Here is a 16,878-nt window from a genome sequence, read left to right as displayed (position 1 = left end):
CAATATATTTTTCTTCATTGTGTAACTGTGCCAGGGTTGTCGTTAGCTGGCTTAACCTGTATGATAAAATGGGGCTCTGGGTGGGAGGGACTTATTCTGGAGTGGGGGCAAGGAGGGTTCGAGGTCTGATAGCCCACAAGAGGCCCACACACCTTCTCAATAAATCCATAGTGATGGATTTTCCATCAAGTGGTTACTTGCTGTATTTTTCCTTATTGCTCACAAGACCTACATTTTGATAGCTGGAGAAATTTTTATAGGTTTACTGTGAGACCTGTGTTTTCTAACATTGCCTTGAAAAACAAGTCTGTGAGGGGTTTGTAAAATCTCAGCAAAGTAACCATCTTAGCAAAACAGCAGAGATGGCCACTGTGAGTGTTTCCAGTAAAGTAAAATTCCCAACCTGGATCATTTCACCAAGTGCATGGATCGGGCTACAGCACGCTTTCCATAAAACCTAACGGTTCCCTGAGTGCACACTGAGGACTAGGTAGTTTCTGATATGGATGTTCTGGGGGAAGAAAAACAAAACAAACCCAAACACAAAAAAGCGCCTATTTTTCAGGCAAAAAGTAACAAAGTCAATCCAATTCATGAGTTGAACGCTGGCTAGAAAAAATTGAGAAAGACTCTCACTCCAGGTGCTGGAGTGTGCAGTGGTACCTGTAATTCATCTAATTCCACCCTATTGCACTTGCAGTGGTGGCTACAAACCCACTGACCTTCAAGAGCAGAGCAAAACCCACTGATCTGACTTGGCATCCTTCTTCATATTTTTGGAGAAGGGGGAATGGGGACCTGAGTGCCCAGCTTTAGATGACTGGTTTTGATAGTATTAGAGGAATTTTCTGCTGAAGAAGGAAAGATGGCATTTTCTGTCAAGCACAACTTTGACAAAGGGTTGCAAATTTAATGCCTGCTCTGTAAAATGGTGAGGAAGATCACATGAGCTTTATTTATCTTCCTGGAGTTTAATTGCTATCCATGGTCAGTTTACACTCTTTCTCTGATTTTTTTTTTTTACATTACAAAGAAAAAGAAAAAGCAAGCAAAGAAAGTCTTTCCATTTGCTATACACAATATTTGGATCTTTTAAAACCCCTGCTTCATGGGGAGCAGATCAAAGGAGCCTGTGAGAAAAGTGAACATCTCCTCAAATTGGCCTTGACTCAGTTTAACTGCATAGCCCAGGTTTTGAAACAAACCATATGCATTTTGAAGAGGTAGGGGGGGAAGGCTCTAAGTCTGCAACTTGGTAAATAAATAAACCTATAAAAAAAAAAGGTCATTTGACTGAAGCACTAGTAATGGCTGCCATCAGCATACAAAATGACACATCCCTGAATAATGGGCTGGAGCAGATGGGCGATAATCTCTCTTATTCATACATAAACTGCTCTGTTTTCCAGCTGGGGGCAGTAACAACAATGTTTATAATTAGGGTTTTCTAAACTGTGCACCTAGTGTGGAAAGGCAAATTGGGAGATCAAGGCTCCTTGGCTTGGATGCTTAATTAGGAAATCCGAAGCGTGGGGGTGCAGTGGACCAAGCACTGCCATGTGTTTGGACCTCTCTCATCTCTCAGAAACATGCAGCTGTTGTGGTGACCAATGTTTTAATCTAAATAAAACCATTTTGATACAGTAAGTGTTTAGTTTTTAGTAGCGCAGATGCAAAGCATATGAAAAGGTTCATCAATTCATGCCTATAAAACAAATAATTTATCACAGCCACTGGAAAATTAATCTGAATTCACAAGTACGGCAAAAAATGAAGCCATGTCTCAAGGAAACTGTAATGCTCCCTCTGTTAGTGTTAAACTACTCATTTTTTCTGCACTGCTCTTTTTTTTTTTATCTGTAGTTTCTAGAAGTCTTCTAAAATAGTTTTAAAATTGCACTATTTCCTCCTTCAACAACCAGAAAAGCTTGTCCTTTCTGTCCCTAAAAGACTTCTGTTTTCAAAGTCCTTCAAAATCCTGATTTTTCCGAGTGTCTTCTGCATCCTCTTTAATTCCGTTTCAGTGGGATAATACATGCAGAAGTGACATGTTTTTTTTAGATACAGAAGGAGTTGTTGTAGCTGGCATGAGCTATAATGTCTGGAAAAGCTTTCTCAGTTCCTTAAATATGAGCATCAGGGAAAACACAGGGACCAAAACAGGAAAATCATTTAAACCTCAGACTAATACGTATTTTAGAACCAATCCAGCAAATGTTCTTGGAACAGCCCTGTTGGAATCAGCCCTGTAATCAGAGGTGCAGTAAAGACCAAAGCAGCATCAGTAGGGGACAAGTCTTGGAGGTCCCAGTTAAAACATGAAGAATGGACTTATTCGGAAAATCAAAGGAGCACCAGAGTGGTTACATCCAACAGAATATTAGTAGAAAATGTCAGTATATGTAGTAGTATATCTATTATGTTAGTATAGAATATTAGGGTGTGTTATTTTCTATGTATCCAAGACACTCTAGAAAACCAAAGTGGGCAAAATAAAATCTAGGAGTATGTGGAAAAGTCATTAATGATCTACCTATATAATGACAATAGAAAGGAGACGAGTTGCACTGGATGCTTAACAAAATTACCAATCTGGTCAATATTAAATTCATAAATATCAGATTTTTAAAATACAGTTCTCACTGTCACAGTTAAAAATATATCTAAATGGCTCCTCTGAAAACCCATGATTCCATCCTCTGTGTTTCGTTCTTAGTTCACGTGACTTTACATCTCTCGAGTTACTTACACCTGTCCCAAGTGGATACAACACACTTTCATGTCAGAAGTTACAGCCAGACGTCTTGATGATGGGCCAAGGAAGCTGGGAATCAGGCTTGCTATCTGTAAAGTGCCATTTTAATAACATAAACCCCTCTGTAAACTGAATATGGGTAAACACAGGCAGATACCTAAAGTAATTTAAAATCTCTTCTCCCAATCTTTGAGTAAAAAGCCCACAACTGATTTACAAACTGTAAATAAAATTCATTCATGCAAACAACTTGGCACTAACTCTCTTCCACGTGTAATTGAAACCAGCTGAGGAATCGTGTCTCTAAAAAGGGGGATGTCAAAGAGTAAACACAAACCTAAATACAGCAATATGAAGTCAACAGTTATGTATATAGAATAGTTGTCTTTGTGTTCATCCACCAGTGCAGTACAAAGGATATATCAAATTGATTTGGTTTTCTTTCTTTTTTACTTTCATTTTAGCTAAATTTCATGCCAGAAGTTACATGATGTGCTAAAGCATTGGGCTTTTGTATTTGGAGGTCTTGGTTCAAATCCACTCGATTAATTTGTCCCCTCGATGTGGTCATTTGCACGTCTCCAAATCACCGTGTAACTTGACTTGGTTATACCTTGAGCCTGAGGGACTAAAAATACCATGAGTGTCTTGCTCCTGGACTGAGGTGCATTGCTAAGTTTGAAGAACTCTCAAAAAAGTGTCTTGATTCATGAATCAATCACACTTATATCTAAATATATCTAAATATATATCTATATATATATATATAGATCTAAATATATATCTATATCTATATCTATATCTATATATCTATAAATATATATAGATATATATTATATATAAATATATATATATAACCTGAGAAACCCATGGAAAAGAAATTGAAAAAAAGATGAGACTGAAGGGCTGCCTGGCTTGTGCCACAAGCAATGTTTAATGGTCGTTTTTACAGCCAGGAAACTTGTCAATGTATAAAGGTCGCTAGCTAGAAGTTTAAGGAAATAAGGTAAACTTATCTAGGTGTGAGCATTTAAATGTGTGTATAAAACTGTGGATATAAAAGAACATACTGGAAGAAAAATACCAGTAAGCATATTCATCTAATTCCACACGCTAAAGAATGCTTCAGGAAAATAGGTAACAAATTGCAAGTATGCTCCTGCAGAATAAAAGCGAGCAAAGGGAAGGGTTTCTTAGATTAATGCGTGAACAGCTGCATCCCCAGTTAGTCTCCTGGCTGGTATGAATAATGTATGGACTAAGAGGCAAAATGCACATTAATGTTCTTTTATTAATGAAACTAATATTTATCTATATTTGGTGGCCAGCAGTAAATTAAGACAAGTGAAAAGAATAACAGTCACTGCTCGCTTTCATAAAATTCAGTTTCTTTAATCCAGTAATTATCGACCTGACAGAAAATATCAGCCCACAGCTAAAATAAGGCTCTTCCCATTACAAATCCACCACATGTATCAAAGCGGTTGTAGTTTTTGAAAATCTGTTCATAAATACACAGAGCAGTGTTTTCCAAGAGAAAAAGTAAAATTGCATGGCTCAGGAGTCCTATGACTTCAAGTCATAGAAATCAGGATGAAGACACTCTTTAAGGAAAAATCCTGGAAAGATGCTAACTGTACCTTAATATGTCGATGATGGAAACAATGATTTTAAAATAATGCTCTATTACTACAAATTAGATGCATTTCCAAAAATGGCTTAGTAACCATTTGGTACTGGGTGTCAGGATTACTATATGTTGATGCAAAATACATTAGTGCCTAATGAAGTACTTCAGACCCATCACCACCAAATTATTAGAGGCAATCCACTTATCTTCTACTGGATAAGAAGCTCTACATTTTCTCATATGGATTGCAGGAGGGCAGCTGCATATCTTAAATAAGAATTCTGTTCTCATATTTTAGTTGCCATTACTCTCATATAGTGCTCAAAGTTCTCAGTCAGTAATCTAGAGCCAGGAAAAATAAAATGTCAAAATGTGTTAATGAAAATCTGGGATTTGCAGCCCTGTGAAGCCTAAGTGCACTTCAGATCCTCCTATTATTTATTGAAAGAGTAGCTTGAAGCAGAAATGCCCTGGAAATCCATAATGGATTGGTTCATGCACTGGCGAACCACCCAGATGAACAGCAGGTGAAAGAATGCATCTGTTAAACCCAGGCAATGTGTATGAGAGGCCTTTGTTACATAAACATCAATAATAATGAAAAACCTGATTTTTGGAATATGTCCATGTGCACAAGAAAGTACAGTAGATGAAAATCACACTTACAAAACACATGCAGTCAATACTCATAGGTATCTATCTCACCATCTTCTCTGCATTCCAAAGGATGGAGCTATCATATTTTGAAATTCTTTTGAGGCAAAAAGTAACCACATCATTAAATGAAAAAATAGCATTTTTGCAGTATGCAGAGCCACAATACCATCAGAAGTGTATCACACACTTGAAGTGTCAAATGTCATTGGAATATTGGGCAAAATAACCCTGATCTTGCAAGTTCTATAGGGTCTGAGCACTGTCTGTGGCCAGAAGTGCCCCATTTTGTAGTTCTTACATGGCAAACACTAAACATTAGAATATGACCTATGTATTTTTGCTTTCACTGGGTAAATACTGACCTCTTGGACTCTCTGTGACTTTTAAACTTTTTATTCGATAAGCTCTTTGGGTGAGAGAGACTCTGGATGTCTCTCAGCCCAGGAGAGTAACCACAATAATGCCCCGTTCTCCAGAAATATGTCTTTACTAAGACTGATTAGATCAAATCCAGGGAAAACACTGGATGAAAATGTAAAGAAAAACAGTTACAAAATATCTCAGGAAGTTTCTGAAGGGTTAGGAAGCCAGAAATATTTGGCCCTATAAACTACAGCAACGTAAGGTGCTAGTCTAGGTGAGACCCTCAGGGTTTTTTTGCTTAATATCTTTTATTATTGAGGGAGGGAGTGCTTTTATGTGTATCTAAACAAACAGATTTAAAGAACAATTTCTAAAGCTTTTCCAACAATCATAGTAAGATAATATATTGTCCTAGTACCTAGTTATCTTTGTTCTTTAATAAACAATATCCTAAAAAACAATTTTCTTATACATTCCCTTATGTGTAAGTTATCTACATTTAAATACCTTCAGGTTTTACATATACATTTGCCATTCTCATGTAGTAGTTTTAAAAATAAATTCTGAATTTAATACAAGTATTTTTATTTATTCAAGAAGAAATGTTTAAATTTCTCAGGGGAGAGTATCTATTACCACAGGATGATGTGATGTGGTTTAAACTTTAAATAAATGCTTATTTCCTGTAAGCATAAAAACTATCCTTTAAATGGAAATCTGTATTTTATAGAGGGGTAATATATGCCATTCTTTTCAATTTTCACACAAAATTACATACTATAAGCAGTATATTCACTGTGTGTAAAAGATCTAGGTATTCTTCTGTTTCACATTAAAAATAATCAAAAACTGAATTGGTTCAAGGCTAAGAAACAGAAGGCATTGAAAATACTAATTAGAGCTCTTAACCAAAAGATAGCAGTAAACAGAAAAAAATTTTGTCAGATAAAAAGTTTTGGATTTTGTAGCAATTATTATTTAAAATATTGGGATGAACTTATCAAAATGGATAGTTTTATCCTTTTAAAGTCGTGCTATATAGGTTCTGGACACAAAAATAATCGTTCAGCAACACAGCCTCACTAAATCCATTTGCTATAGTAGTTCTGTACTCCAGTCCATCTTTCTGTCTCTGTTACATCATTATTGAATGCTGGTTGCATTGTTTGAAAGCATGGATGGCTATAATGCTATTCTGCACCAGTATGATAGATTTAGTTTTCATTTTAGTCTCAAAACTGTGTTGGCTATAAATGCATCTCTGCTCTCCTATGAGGCTCACACTGTAACTGGTAAATTTTCTAGAGAAATCAGTCATGCATATCTTAAGAGAACACAATAAATCCTTTGAAGCAGAATAACCTTTTGGCTGCATTCCTTTAAATAGACCTTTTCATTATAAGGGACAAATTTTACAAGCCATATGAGTGAAACCTATTCAGTTCTCAAAGGTATCTTTGCTTCCAGTGCCATGATCAGATACTTGGTTGCATTTTGTATGTCATCTTACTGGTCACCTGCCTTTTCCAATTTTGCTTTCTCCAAAGCAGCCAAGGGTTGGGTTTTAAGGGGGCAGCCCTGCTTCAGAGGCAGCTAACCATGTGTCAAAGTGCTCTTGCTGAATCAAGGCCATCCGTGATGAACTTCTAATTTTACAGTGATTTCAGGGACTGCAGTCTAAGATCCCATAATCAAGAAGACAGCAAAACCTAGTCCTGTGTTCGAAACTGATAGTCAAACTAGGGCTACCCTTACTCAGGTGGAAGTTTCACCTCGTAAGTGTACCAGGACAGCAGAAGAAAGAACATGGCTAGAAGTTACAGCCATCTTATTAAGAATTGTGTTCTCAATAATGGCAGAATGATCAAAAAATAATGGCCATCCAGTAAATATTGCTCTTTTCCATTCCTGGCTACCTTAACTAGATGTGGATAAAATTAGTGGAGTGTTAAATTCAGTAGACCTTGGTTAACAGGAAGAGACAGTGTGGTCAGGCTGAACAGGTCTTTCCATCAGAGCTCTTCAGCATTCTCCCTAAGAACATCCATTGAGTGGCATGATGTGACAAGGAGCTGGGCTAGCTCCCTTCGGTGTTTGTTTTTCTCTCTTGTCTGACAACTTCATCACAATCCATCTTTGTTAGCTGATTGCACTGACTTAAACATGGGTGAGTGTGTATCAGCCTTCATTAGGTCAAATCAAAGACAAGTGTACATCTCTGCCTTGCCTGTAGAAACAGATTTATACTTTGAGAAGGGTGGGGGGAAGGTCACTTGGTATTTGGCTTGAAATTTGATCCTGTTAAAGGATGAAATTAATAACATCCAGAAGTAGAACATATGGCATCCATATATATGGCACTGTATCTGCTTGATGATGTCACGCTACCTCTTAAGGTTTGGGAAATGCACTTTTCCAAATGTTTAGCTATGTTGTGGGCTCAACCTTTCAGACCTGACTGAGACAGAGCAGGCTTAATTTGGTCTGAACATTTATTATCCCTGGTATTTGCAGGCCACATAAAACCTCATGGTTTTCATTATCTTTGCATTTCACACACAGCCTAATTTCATTTATTCTTATTTTATGCCCCTGCCAGACCACCGCTCTTGATAAGGAGAGGCAGGTTTTCCGACGAAGACGCAACCAGGATGTGAGGGGACGTTATAAGGCTCAGCAAGCTCCACCTGAACTCAACTCCGAATCGGAAGACTATTCACCAAGTTCATCCGAGACTGTTCGCTCACCTAACTCACCCTTTTAATAAAACACTTTTTCTCAAAAGTCTTGGCTTTAACCCTTTGAGACCCTGAAACTGCTTCAGGCCTGTGTGGAGTGAATACAGCTGATCTCTCCAGCAGTAAACGCTGGGATGGTAGAACACAAAAGGGTGCTCACAGAATCTTTGTAAGAATAATTTCCTAATTGATTGAAATACTTGTTCTCTGTTTAAATTGCAACTTGCTGCTAATAAGATCCTCAAAGGGTTAAGGCTATTTTGCTTTTTTATTTAAAGATAGAAGCAGTGAATGTTTTCATCAGTGGAGCTAGGAACTGCAGTATGTAATTTTAGCACATGTTAACCCTCTGAGTAAATGATCACCTTAAACCTTGACAACCCATATTAGGGTTTTATTCTGGCTTTTTTGCTTTTATACGCACATATCTTTTATAGTATCCTGACATTCCTTTCCTGTTTCTGGCCAAAAAAATATATCAAATGTACTATTGCTTAGGAATTATAAATATAGGCTTAAAAATGAGAGTAAAATTAAACAAATGGTATCTTCTGCAGCAGCTCGTTCCAAACCTGCATCATACTTCAACACAGAGTGACTGTTATTGAAGGATATGATGCAGGGCTAGATGGGAAATTCAGTTTAGGGCATTCTCATGGTTTACAGAAGATGACATGATGATGGCCAGAAAAGATTGCTTCCATGTAGTTTGCTGCTAATGATAATGTTGAGTTTTGGGACATTGCTTGAGGACACGTTCTGTCATGTAATCGTATGTAATGATCTAGTTGAGAAGTTCCTGGTTCCTTTGCATCACATTCAGGAATGTACAGGCATCCTCTCGGTATGACCTGGTTATTCCTGCAGAGCCATTTAAAAAGATGAACACTGAGGAGCATTACCCTTTAAATAGCTAGAGTACTTCTAAATCGGGGAAAATACAAGTCATTTAATATATATGTAAAGCCTAAATTGAATTAGCAGAAGTTTTGTCTTTAGAATGGAGAAACTAAAAATGATTCACCAGTTTTATTTGTAATATTTAATAAAATGGGCATTTACACAGAGTGTATATATATATATATATATATATATATATATATATATGTATATATATATATATATATGTATATAACTGGTTTGTTAAAACCTCAAGACAACATTATAGCTTTTTATTTGACCATTATCATAAAGTTGGCTTCCACAGAAACTTCCACTATTACAGTGTGTAGACTTTTGCTTCAGATGTGATAATTAAAAAAAAAAAAGATGGCTCTGAATTTCACTTGAATGAAAGAAACAACTTTCAAAATCATGTTCTAAAATAAAAAAACATTGTGAAATTTATAGTTTCTCTTATTGCTCATATAAAATGGAAGTTTTCTTCTCTAAAGTTGAAGTTTTCTCACAGTATTTTTTAAAAGTCACTTGTGGTTTCCTCTCTCTCCCTCTTTCTTTCTCTCTCACTCTCTATCTCTCCCCAACCTTGCCCTGTATCTCTTTCTTTCTTCCTTCCTTTTTCCTTCCTATTATACAACTAGAAGTATCAATATACTACCCAAAATGACATGCAGATTTTCTCAGCTTTCTGAGAAGTATAAATAAATTTTTCAGGAACAGGGCAAGTTGCCCACAGTATTGTTCCCATTCTGAGTGGTGTTTTTTTCATGGAACTGTCCGTCTGAGCAGTTGTGGCAGCCAATGTATACCTGCAGCTGGTGGGGGCTAGTGTAAAGCTCTTTTGCACTCCTAGGTGGAAGTATCAGTTGAACTGTAGTTCAAGAAACATTGGATTTCTGCTTCTCCATCCTACGAAGTACATCTTTCATTGCCTCAGACATGAAAATTTATATATTGAAAGATCTGAAGACTTTAAACACAGGAATTTAATCTTGTGGATCTTCACACAAGTGGTATAAGTATTCCATATAGAATTCTTTTTGATCCACCCAATACTGATAATCTAGAAGTGAGATTTTTAGTAGAAACTAGTTCTCCAGACTTCCTGGGTAATACAAAGAGATGAGCATTCCAGGTTTGATCCATCTCACCTGACATGGGCACACATTTTAGGCAGGACTCATGTTTTGATTAAACTCTTGGTTTCACTCCATCGACTGTAGAAGGAACTGCTGGGGGAAGCTTACATCAGACACCGACTTCATATTATGAGTTTACTAGAAATTCATCTAAGCTATCAGAAGACTGATCTCTGAATGCATGTCTGTGGGCAGAAGGCCTGTGCATGGCCTCAGTTACTCTGAAACCTGAGTAACAACATTTTAAAGCAAGTGAAGCAAATAAGAGAACTCCATTGGGGCTGGAGGTGAAGGGACAAAGGAACTGCCATGCAAATATTCTCGGATTTTATGTTTTGGGAAAGGGTTGTATCTGTGTGTCAAATCCTTGACTATAACCATCCAACCCTTGACTCATTGTGGAAAGAAGATGCTCAGTAGATAGGGAACAACCACTCCCATCTTAATGGTTGTACATTCGTAACTTTTGGATGGGACAAGGATTATTTTTTCCATAGGTTCAAAACTTCAGTCAAGATAAAGCCTTCCTTGCCACTACCTCCCTAAAATTTACAGTGGGTTAGAATCTGGCACAAGTTTGACCAGCACTGATCTTTCCACGTTTTATCACATCCTTCCCTTTAGAAGGGATACAGCTCAGCCATGTAAATGCAAGACATACATGTGGTAATAAAAAAGTGTCCATTAATACCACATGCTCCTTGACTATTGTGAAAATTTGGCAGTCAAAGCAAAGGCCAATGTGCATTCTTCTTAATTAGAGAGGGAAGTCAGGAGGAAAAAAAATTGTTTCACCTTATGCATGAGAAATATTATTTAAAAACCCATCTGGGATTTTACTATCACCTTTGCTTTGCTTTGGAATAGAGGGTTATCATTAAAATAAGATGTTTGGCTCCTTCATCTTAGACCATCTTGTATTACTTAAAATGTATGTTAAAATAATCCTAGATCCTGAAAATCCTACTCATCCCCAACATCTTATGTTTCTGATCTTTGGTTCATCTTTTATGAACATAACTATAAAAATATTTCTTAAAGTTATTTTTAGGTTTGTGAGAGACAGGGTTTCAAATTGCTGACACCCTATTTTAGGTTTCAAGGAAAGGTATCTGAATATTCAAACTGTTTTAAAAGAGTTTCCAATGATTTAAAATATATCCATATACCCATAGGTATATATTTTAATATATCCATATGTATGTATATATATTTATGGTTTCATGGAACTTAAAATGATTTAGGCTTGTTTGGCAGTGACTGCCATTTTTTAAAATACAACGTCTGAATTCTTGGGGGTAAGTGAAGGCAGAATATGTGGCCCTATAAATATTTGAAACACCAATGGAAAAAGAAATCAAGCACAATAGACTATTTCTAATGTAATAGTCTGGGAGAGCACCTAGCACACTGTGGTCATTTTAATGTAATACAGACCAGTCCTTCTGACTTCTTTCTTCATTTCCCTTTTGAATCATTGGCTGGTGTTGCTTCTAAATGTGGCAACAATTGTTTTAGCTAGCAGAGATGGATGGCAGTTGTGGTAGGCATCATCCATCACCAAGGAGATGGAGACGGGCACTTCCGAAGGGTGACTCAGGTCATCTAATGTTTGGCCTCTGGAGAGCCTGACAACCTGATCCTAGTATTAAGAGGAAAGTAGGACAGGGTCACTTCCAGCTTAATTCCTCTCAATTAAATATAAGTGGGGATAACGTGGACTCTAACCTAAGTGCGATATTCTAGTGAGCTTACATGCAGTAAGCAAACTTTGATGTGAAAATGTAGTACTGGATAGCACAGGATTAGCTAAAAGGTGGTGAGCTGGGAATTGTCTCATCTAGATGCATCTGTCTAAGAGTTAAGTATCTAATGTAGGGCAATAATCTAAGCTTCCTGTGTAGGTGCTAGAGACTGGCTTCTCTAATGGATAATTAAAACTCTAGGATGGATTAATCACTCATGAGATGAGGTGCCTAGCCCAAATATATTTAGAGACATGATTTATTAAGTCATGACATATAAATTAGTATTTCTGTAAGTTAAAATTTTAATAGCATTAATGTACAAAAAATCCAGAATACTATGGTTCTACTCAGAGGGTTAACAGAAAAGCACTAGGCATGCTGATTACATTGGTGTATCCAAACTGCTTTGCTTTTTTAGCCAGTGTTTGCTGATTTTTTCAGAAAATTCTTGAAAAATTTCAAGTTTGAAATAATTTAAGTGTTGTTGTTTAAGGAATTTCTATAACCAAATTAATCTTATTTTTAGCTCAAGTTATCACAGGAATAATATGTATCATTGATGCAGTGTAAGTCTGTAGTTACCAATTTTATTAATTCCACAAGTGATTCCAGAAATCTGTCTTTTTTTAAGTACTTACTCTAGAGCTTACAATGGTGGCATAGGTGACTGAGACTGTCTTTCTTATTGGTAAACAAACAATATTGTATTTCAAGAAAGTCCTAAGAATCAGCTTTTCAGTTTAGTAGTGTACTAGTTAGGGGAAAGCTATCTCATTACATGCATTGTGTAAATCATCTTTGTAGATGAAGATTGTTCATATTAATGAACACATTCTTTTTTCCTTGACATTGTAGCAGAAACTGTTTACTTGTTAATGAACAACCAATACATTAATTTGCTTCAGACTGTTAGAGGGGAAAGTGAGATTCCAGTTATTGACAGTGTTATTGCTTTACAGTAGCCCTCATCTAATTTAAATGTGGTGCATACTACAATAAGCAAAGCCAAACCTGTGAATAAACTCCTGAAAAAGCCTGGTGGGTCTTTATTCAGTTGGGTGCTCACATACAGTAGCATGTGACAGCAGGAAGGCTTTCAAGAATTGTTGAAATGAAAGCGATATATCCACAAATAAGAGCTAAATTGCAATCCTTTCCCTGTGGGGCATATATGTTTGTAAAGAAAAAAATAAAGAAAAGAAAAGAAAAATTGGCTCAGAGGTTTGCAGTGGTACTATATTACCACAGGCCAAGTACATTAAATCATTGTTATTTACTAGCCTGGGGTATATGTTGGAAAATGGCATCTTTTTTATTTAGTTTAGATTGTGGGCAGGGAGAGCTTCCCTTATATTATTGCAGTGCCTGCTAGTGCTGCCATGGTTAAGGATATGTTAGTATTTCCATTATAAATTCTTAGTCTCAAAGGTTTTTAGCTTGATTGTAAAAATTTGCTTCAGGCAGAAAGTTGGCATGCAATTTTTCAGCTCAGAGCGATTCTTTTCCTAAAATATGAGAGAAATCAGCTTGACCTCTTCAACATTTATTTTCTAAGTGTACACAAACATTCGTAGACACAAAGGCAGTTTTTATGGAGCTCATTTCAGATGTGTCACGTTTTCAAGCATATCTCACAGGTCTTAACTACAAAGGTGACAGCTCAGAACTTTTGGGCATTTTGAAAACCAGGAAGAAAACTCAGTGATCAAGAGCAAAAATGTTCCACATGTGGGAGAGCTTTATTTTGATGTGACAAGCATTCAAAGTTTGCACAGTAATGGGTACGTATACGCCCTGCTGAGTGCTCATGTAATTCCTAAACCCATTAGTTTAAGACATTCCATGTAGAAAACGCTGAATGTGAATATGCTGAATTTCCCTGTAAGACTGGGAAAAGAAGCAGTTTTGTCTCATGTTTTATAGTAGCACCATGGACAAAGCTGGCAATACACCAGTGAAAGGGGTCCAGGAAGAGAAGCATCAAAAGGACATGTTTTCTCTTAAGAGGGAAAAAAAAATGTCTGAATAAGATAGAGTTGAAAGCTCACACTGAATAAGATAGGTATCAAAAACAATTTTAAAAGCATAAGTATGGAACCATTTGAAAACTATAGAAGTGCAAGGGAGCCAGGCAGTGTAGTGAATCCATGCGTGGAACCAATCACCTACTAATCTGGAGCAAATTTACAGCTACAAACAGGCATAATTAATACACAAATCAAGCACACCCAGCAGCAGATGGAATGGTGCTAGTCCTTTTGGCAAACATAATGCAGACCTTTTCCTCGTATATTCACTAAATGAGACCGTGTGTAGCTGTTTGAAGTAGTGCTGCATACAGGCTAGTGGGGAATTTAGGTGTTTAAAAAATGGCTGCAAATTAATTGTTTTTAATAGCAATCCTACCTCACTGGGTTCTTTTGGGAAATGACAGCTTTTAAAAAGTGATGTCTATGCGTTTTATATTTGTGTGCATATATACTTGGCCCATGCCAAATGGCTTCAGTGAGAATTGAGTTGCTCTATTGAGGTTTTGTGTTGTCTGAAGTTTTCTGCAACAGGGGCCAGAGGAAGGGACTAAATCTCCATGAAATAAAGAGTTAGTGGATTGATCCACCTGTAGTTAGGAGATGCCTTCCTAATCTTTCTCTTAATGATTGACTTGGGTGATAAACCACAGTGCTCAGTCATGTCCAGAAGTATTCTCCCTACCTAAGTGGGTGGAACGGGGACACTGGATAGAGCTTGGTCCCCATTTTCTTGGCACCCCCTACAGTGCTGCACATTTTATAAAGCCATGTGTAAATATCAGGTTGGGAAAATAACAGTTTACACAAAATGATGGAGCCAGAAAAAGCACGTAGATAGCGATTAGCCGTGACAAGGATAGACTGACATTTGGAAGATGGTTTCCGACCAATGATCAGTCAGATTTTTGAGAATTTTTCCAATAGAACCATTGGAACTGAGGAACTCCAAATGATTGTTAGGTGCCATTCGATCTGTTCATGAAAAACTTTCTTCTTGAGGTGTTTCTGATACGTCCTCATATGTGTTTCCTGATGCAGGAAGATGTTGGCTCAAAACACCAGAAGACAGCTTTATTTCTAAGTGTCTAACAGATTTTAATGCTAGTGATGAGTTATTCATACGCATAAAATTTTAGGTGTCTTGAAAAAAAAAAGCAATGAAAAAGAAGCTTTGCTTACTTGTCTAGAGTTACTCTCAGGAAGAGCTGACATTACTACCACAACTGATACTGCTGCTGCTATTACTATTCTACTACCACCACCATTGCCCTTCTGAGGTGATGGCTTTATTTGAGCCGTGCATCTCCATTAGATGCAATGCTTCAAACCTGCCAGTATGACCAGCAAGGTTTTATATGAATAAGAGCATCCATAAATTTGTTTTCTTTTCAAACAGAATGCCCACAGCTATTGAAGCTGGATTCCATCATATGATGAGAGTTTGAGAATTGGAAAGAGAAGTATTGCTAAGTTGAAGGAGAGTAAGTTGAAAATACAATGTCCAAGGGAATTCCTGGGGCTGCATCTCGCAAGAGAGAGTGATAGATTTTTTTTCTTCAGCAAATTCAAGCATGTAGGAAAATGCAAATAAGCCCTTGAGATATGAACTTCTGATAATTTGGTGTTTATCGTTAATCTTAACAAGGTGTAATCTTTGTGACATTGCTTCACAGTAACAGGGAGATAGAATTTAAAGTGAGGAATGTTAGATCTTGGCAACTTTTGCCATTGCCAATTAAGGGGTGGGAGGAATCAAATTGACTGACTGATAATAAAACAAGCAGTCCCAAAGAAGCATTTCCAGAGAGCTGGTGTGAAAAAAAAGAGGGAGGAAGAGGACTCTTGAGTATTTCCCAAAGGCCAGTTTATCACTTGCCATTTGTGCTGATCTTTGGTGTCTTATCTGAGGGGGAAAAAATTGCTCAAATTAGTCCAAGGTAAAAGACACTATAACTTATTTTTTATTTTATTAAGGAACTAATAATGAGATTTTATATTCTGCCTGAAAGGAAACTGTTAAAAGATTACTGGAGTGTGAAATTAAATAGCACTTTTCTCATGCCTGATAAAAAGCCATCTAAGGAAGTGGTGGCCTTCAAACAAGTTTTCTAAGTTATTTAAATTAAGAAAAAGTTTAATTTTTTTGAAAACTCAGAAATTTCTATGAATTTGATTGGCATAAAGGAATCTTTAATTTTCAAGGCACTGATTAAATAAGTTCTATATGCTACATATTCTTGCAAAAATAAGGAAGAAAGACTAATTTTTAAAAATGTGAGTGAACAGAAATGTTATCTGATATTATCACCTTAATTTTTAAGTTGCTGCTTACTCTTATGTAAAATATTTGCTCTAATTGGTTAATAAAAGAGTAGAAATTTTAAAATCACTTCATATTTCAGCTCTACCCTCAGCTTCTAATGAGTTCATGTTTCTTGAGCAGAGGATCATTACAATATATTTTAATTCAGTCATCACAAGCAAGCCATCAAGGACTTAGATCCATCTACATTCCTGGGAAGCTGTGCACAAGCTTTAAAAATTAGTCATGCAGCCACATCCTAGCTTTCCCATACAAACCTCTGTAGCACAGTGAGTCTTGATGAACATGATTATAAAAAAGGATGTAACTATTCAGAAAATTCTCTCTTCATGTGTTAATATCGCAGCACAGGAGGTGAGTTTGGGTGGGGGTATGGAAATCAAACATAGTCCAGCTGTGGGCAGACAGGCTTTGTACCTAGTTCCCTTCAACATTATACATACCACCTCTTATGAGAAATGTGGATGCTATTTTACAGTGGAAGCTTGCTAAATCCCACTAATGATTGGAAGTTTAATTGCAAATGGTTGGATTTTAGGAATTAGCAGGTGAATTAAGAAATGCAGTAAAGGACCAGAGGATAATGCGTTGCAGA

The 16,878-nt window shown here is 36.8% G+C and overlaps 1 protein-coding gene across 3 annotated transcripts in view; it reads left to right on the top strand.

Annotated features, from left to right (window-relative positions):
• DCLK1 (doublecortin like kinase 1) overlaps nucleotides 1–9,486 on the top strand; it is a 229,875-nt gene extending 220,389 nt beyond the window's left edge. For 2 of the 3 annotated variants that reach the window (XM_066176006.1, XM_066176010.1), the window contains one exon: nucleotides 8,005–9,486. In XM_066176006.1, coding sequence (XP_066032103.1) covers nucleotides 8,005–8,169 — 165 coding nt within the window. In that variant the 3' untranslated portion in view covers nucleotides 8,170–9,486. The remainder of the gene's footprint in view (nucleotides 1–8,004) is intronic. The other variant, XM_066176007.1, reaches the window with a different exon arrangement.
• The last annotated feature ends 7,392 nt before the right edge of the window (nucleotides 9,487–16,878 follow it).

Source organism: Chamaea fasciata, unplaced genomic scaffold (assembly GCF_029207755.1).
Source record: "Chamaea fasciata isolate MVZ Bird 193981 ecotype frontalis unplaced genomic scaffold, bChaFas1.0.hap1 SCAF_2, whole genome shotgun sequence".
NCBI classification, from domain to species: domain Eukaryota; kingdom Metazoa; phylum Chordata; class Aves; order Passeriformes; family Sylviidae; genus Chamaea; species Chamaea fasciata.
Note: the sequence above shows the minus strand (reverse complement) of the source record. Positions and strands in the feature narration are given on the sequence as shown.